Genomic DNA, 5,407 nt, shown 5'->3' with positions numbered 1-5,407 from the left:
TGGAAAAGAACAAGCTAAAAGCCAAACTTAACCTTGCATTTTAAAATCTGAAAGTCTTCCTCTATATTACTATCATGGAAAATGCCAGTTATGCAGCTAACTCTTATTATTCTAGGCAGGTGTAAATTCCTACAACAGAAGGTCTGTTTGCATATGTATACATGCTTCTGTTCACTGCAGAAAATTATAAAATGTACTGTGCATTACACTTTAGTGGGCGAGGACCATACCACGAGGCTTCTTAGCACTAATTTATCCTAAAGGGCAGTTTAAATAGAATGCCAAGACTCCATTTAACTGAAACACAGAACTAACTACTTGCGTGCAGTGGGAGGTAGGCTTCCAAGTTGGTGGCTTTTGTCTTGTTAATATAGTCACTGATATCTAGCTATTTTATGGTTATCTCTGCTTCTGGAAACACCTAGACCCCTATTTTAAATACTGGTAGCAGTAAAATGCAGGTGTGAGTCTTGTTGCCAGAGCTCTGTAAATGGTGTGTGGAGCATGTGCAAGACTTGCCTGCTCTTCAGGTAAGTAAGAATTTAAGTTGAAAATAAAAATGCTGTACTTATGAAAGTTGACTTAACTTTGCCCTCTTGTTCTCTTATAGGTATCTCTAACCAGAAATCATGAACTGGCACTTCCCACTTCTGTTTATTCTTGGGACTTTAACATCTGTGTGTTCCCAGTTCAGTTTTTATCCTCTGGAGGAACTTAGCTCTGATGTTGGAATCCAGGTCTTCAATCAGATAGTGAAAGCTAAGCCTCAGGACAATGTTGTTGTTTCTCCTCATGGGATTGCATCGGTCCTGGGGGTGTTGCAGCTGGGTGCTGATGGCAAGACAAAGAAGCAGCTGACAACTATGATGAGATACAGCGTAAATGGTCAGTGATTCCTAAGGTGGTTTTCAGTGTGTATTGTCAGAATCTTCATGCTGTTTTGAGATGGCTTTCAAAGTGTGGTAGATTGCATCACACACCAATTAACTCTGTTTACCAAAGCACAAAATGCACAGGCTTGAGGTTAATTGGCAATTTGAGTATGGACGCATACATATCCTTGAACTGGTTTATAAGCAGCTTTGTTAATGACTTCAGGGCCCTGGCTAGAACTACCTTTGTCCTTGCAAAATTGGTTTTCCAGAACAGTGTGGATGGTGGTCCAGTACCAGCACTATGCAGAAAGGCTTCAGTACCCCATTTCAGGCTGTACTGAACAGCCCTTAATGTGCCACCTGTTAGATAACAGGGCAAGAGACTATTTCTTGTCACCACACTGAAAGCAATGCAAACTCTAACCATGCAATTGATATTTTCACTTTGATGCTCTTCAGCTTTGTTCATTTGTGTTTCTGCTGTCAGGATCCCTGAATTTGTAGTTCTTGTAGTGCCCTCTTCTTGAAACAGCCGTTTCTGCTTGTCTCTGTGCCTGACACTGCATGCATCTGTGTTTATATTCCTCTGCCAACGTCTGCCCCTCGAGAGGGTGTAGGCTGAAGGCTCTTGCTGCTTTACTTTGCATGCTGAGTATTCTTGTGAGTGTTTGCCAGCAAGACTTAACATCTTAGTGCCAGCATTCTGCCTTCCAGGAATAGGAAACCCTCCAAGAGGTAAGTGCACATTTAAATCTTGAGTGGTATTGTCATGTAATGTGCTGTCCTGTCTTCATTTGCTTTGCTGTTTTGGTTCTGGGTTTAAAGTAGAGCAAAATGATTTGTCAGCTTAAGATTTAAATACTGTAGATTAAAATCTCTTCATGGGATAATCAACTTTAGGAACACTTGAATGCTCAAAATATAAGTACTTGTGAAAATTTTGAAGCATTATATCAACTGGTTTTATTTGGCCTGTAGACTTTCTAATCCTATCTGAGACACAGAGGTTCTCAAACTCCTTAGAAGGTAGCCAGTACCTTGTTATGGAGACTTGTTATGGGATGCTACCTATCTCTTTGCACAGAACTCTTGCTTTTGTTCATGATGGCCTTACAGTCCTTTGGCAACTCTGCAGAATCTGCTTCTTTGGAAAGGTAATAGTTGGAAAGTATTTAATTTATCTTTAGCTGTCTTTTAATGCGATTTAGCAGCTGGAAGCAAAGAGGAGAGCCAGCATCATGAGACCAGCCAGCTCTCCCCGGACCACCAGCAAGTGCTCCGTGGACCACCAGTGGTCCACAGAATACAGTTTGAGAACCTCTGTTATGGTATGTTCTCCAAAAGAATTTGCCCATAATATTGGAGATTGAACATGTAGAAATTCATACAAACGGTACTGCTAAAGCATTCATGATACAAGAAACAGCAAAGCCATCTGAGGCTTTTTCTTATATGCAGCTAAGAGAATAACTTTCAACTAATTTATTCCCTTCATATCTCTTATCTCAAGTTTGTCTACATGAGGAAGCAGTCTGGAAATGTTTCTGCCCAAATTGTATTGGGAAACGGAGGGAGCCTGTTAATAACTGCTGTGAAAACAGCCACCCAAGGATCGTGTTAGATATGATGGTTGAACATGAAGTTGCTTGCCTGGCAATAGCTTCCCTGTGTAGACAAGCACTCATTCATAAGCCATAACAACGGGGAGAACTGGGTATGGTGAACATAGCAGTTCTTCTGTGCTGCCATATGCCTTCTCTCTTACACAGCGAAGGAGCTAGCACGCGCTCGATACGAGCTGCTTTCAGGTCCTAAGGAGCTTGACTGTAAGCACTGGAACCTACTGCTTTCCCTTTTTCCTTTTTCAAAGGCAAGCTCATGTGTTAAGGGATTGATTCATGCTGGTAGCTGATTTAGGCCAGGGCCTAGTCTTTAAGGAAACTTAGACTTGACTTGAACCTTATTACAGAAAGCTCGCCAGCTTCCTTTATTCTCCAGTAAATGGAAAGGAAGGGTGGTGAGAAAACAGCTTGCATAATTGTGCAGACCTCTTGGCTCTGGGTGAGCAGGCTGAGCCCTTGACTTTCTTTGTCACTGTCACAGAACTGACGGGTCATCTGGGCTTATATGATAGGAAACACCACATTTTGGAACAGTCTGTTCTGTGGAAGAGTGTGGTTAGTAGCTCCATGCTAAGACTTGCACCCCAGTGTTGTCCCCAGCACTGTCTGTAGCACTGTGAGCAGACAGATAGAGGGGCAGCAGGCATCACAGTGAAGGTCATGTTTTTGATGGGAAACAGTAGCGTTCTTCAGATGAGAGATCAGAAATGGGTATTTTTGGAAGGCCTCTCAGAATGCCTGCTTTGGTCTCCTTTTCTAGTCCAGCACTTAATGTCTGACCTTTCATGTTGTTAATAGTTGCGTATAAAGTAACTGTTTGTTCATCATCTTATTCTAAATTAAACTTGCTGTTCTTTCCAACTAGGAGTTGGTAAAGCGTTAAAGAAGATAAACAGGCTCATAGTCTCAAAAAAGAATAAAGACATTGTTACAATTGCTAATGCAGTGTTTGCAAAGAGTGGCTTTAAAATGGAAGTGCCTTTTGTTACAAGGAACAAAGAGGTGTTTCAGTGCAGTGTCAAGAGCGTGGACTTTGAGGACCCAAATGCAGCATGTGATTCCATCAACCAATGGGTGAAAAATGAAACAAGGGGTGAGTACTGGCGAGTGCGTTTCGTGCATGGCAGGGTTGTGTCTGAGACCTCTCTGATTCGGATGGAAATACCAGGGAAAGAAGTGGAGGCAGAAAAAGCTCTGCCTTGCAGCTGAAAACTGTCTTTAAGCTGACATTAGTGTGATGTTTCAGAGCTGGTGGGCCAGGAATCTCCAGTCTTGCTGCCCCAGCAGATGTGCCTGTCTGGTGGCCTTGAGGGAAGTGTATAGTGTGTGTGTGTCCATCTGCCCATGGGATCAGGGGAGGTTCTGCTGGTTTTTTGCCTTCGTACAACTGGTGATAAATCCAAGCAGAGTTCTCTTGGAGCTTTCTCAAACATAAAAGATGCTTTCAAGCAATCCAGGTGTTTAACTCAGTAAATCAAACTTGTGGAAAGCTGTACAGCATTTCAGCTTTTGCTTTTATTGACCTAAACTCTTGGAAGATATGGCCATGTCCTTAGTCATGTTTAGTGGAGGATTTTTAATTAACCCTGCCTTGGCAGAACTCCTCATGGTTCAAGCCTCTAGCTGCCAAGCTTATATATGCTAATGTCAGGAGATCATGTCTTGCAGCATATTCATAGTCTAGGTGGACTGCGTGTTTGCTGTCCCTTGGAGTTAAAACCAGTGCCTTGCGGATGTGAGTAGCATATTAATGATGTTGGATGTAGTATTGGTGAGGTGAGGCTCTCAAATTCTTTCTCTACCACATCACCAGTTTTGCATGGCAATGTTGCAAGCAGTGTGTGAATGGGGAAGTGCATCAGCTGAAACCATTACCACTGTAACATGGTCTTAGATCAGCACACATGCTGGAAAGGGTAAGATCTATGTTAGTTATAACATCAGTCTATCAATTAGCAAGATAAGTTTGCTTTCTAATTATCCCAAAGGCTTACTGCTTGACAAAGAATACCGTTGGCTTTATGAACCTCCAATGTATTGTCCCATGAGGAGTTGGCATACTTACAGATCAGGAGGCCTAAAGTAATATGTGCTTCAGATTCTTAATGAACAGTTGGCCAGTGTTATGGCACCAAATACTCACTTTCTTTATTTCTTCCAGGTATGATTGATCAGGTTGTAGCTCCAGATGATATTGATGGCAGTTTGACCAGACTGGTTCTCGTAAATGCTGTATATTTCAAGGGCTTATGGAAATCACGATTTCGACCTGAAAACACAAAGAAACGTCCATTTTATGGAGCTGATGGGAAGACATACCAAGTTCCTATGCTGTCCCAGTTATCTATCTTCCGATGTGGTAAGCTCGCCACTCCCACCCCCACCACCAATGGTTGTAACATTTGCTCTTTTTCCTTCAAACTGAAACAAGAGTTTGCCATGCACCTGGTGTTAAATGGTATTGCTTATTGTAGCTGATGTAGGAGGCTTTGTTATAGAGGTATGGATGAGCTTGCTGTGCAGGGTATTTAACAGTTGCTTAAGATTGAATACTCTGTCAAAGTACTTGCCTTATCTTGTCTTTAAAAAGGAAAATCTGAAGTACCCAAACTGAGAACTCTGCATGTTGCTTAAGCTTTGCAGTAAGAACAAACCCTTCTTTTTCAAGAGGTGACAAAGGAAAACTGCCAACAGAAACAAAACTCTGAGGTTTATCTGGTGATGAACTGTGTATGAAAGAATGATTGGAGTAGAATCAATCTATATTTTACTGTATAATAAAAAAGGACTTGCACAGTCTCCAGTCCTGTGGGAGCTAGAGGAGCAAAAGGTTAGTGTGTTGGCTATATCTCTCAAGGCTTTGAAGCTTCTCTTCATATTCAAATGGAGTCACAAGTGAAAAGAAGTTCA

At 41.9% G+C, this 5,407-nt stretch overlaps 1 protein-coding gene across 4 annotated transcripts in view; it reads left to right on the top strand.

Moving 5' to 3' along the window:
- The first annotated feature begins 608 nt into the window (after nucleotides 1-608).
- SERPINE2 (serpin peptidase inhibitor, clade E (nexin, plasminogen activator inhibitor type 1), member 2) overlaps nucleotides 609-5,407 on the top strand; it is a 10,201-nt gene continuing 5,402 nt past the window's right edge. For 2 of the 4 annotated variants that reach the window (XM_009889742.1, XM_009889733.1), the window contains exons 1-3: nucleotides 609-885; nucleotides 3,363-3,590; nucleotides 4,659-4,856. In XM_009889742.1, the coding sequence (XP_009888044.1) occupies nucleotides 630-885; nucleotides 3,363-3,590; nucleotides 4,659-4,856 (682 nt within the window). In that variant the 5' untranslated portion in view covers nucleotides 609-629. Of the gene's footprint in view, nucleotides 886-1,589; nucleotides 1,611-2,083; nucleotides 2,204-3,362; nucleotides 3,591-4,658; nucleotides 4,857-5,407 lie in introns of all 4 variants that reach the window. The other 2 variants (XM_009889718.1, XM_009889725.1) reach the window with 2 other exon arrangements.

The sequence above is a fragment of the Charadrius vociferus genome, unplaced genomic scaffold (assembly GCF_000708025.1).
Source record: "Charadrius vociferus isolate BGI_N301 unplaced genomic scaffold, ASM70802v2 scaffold650, whole genome shotgun sequence".
NCBI lineage: Eukaryota > Metazoa > Chordata > Aves > Charadriiformes > Charadriidae > Charadrius > Charadrius vociferus.
Note: the sequence above shows the minus strand (reverse complement) of the source record. Positions and strands in the feature narration are given on the sequence as shown.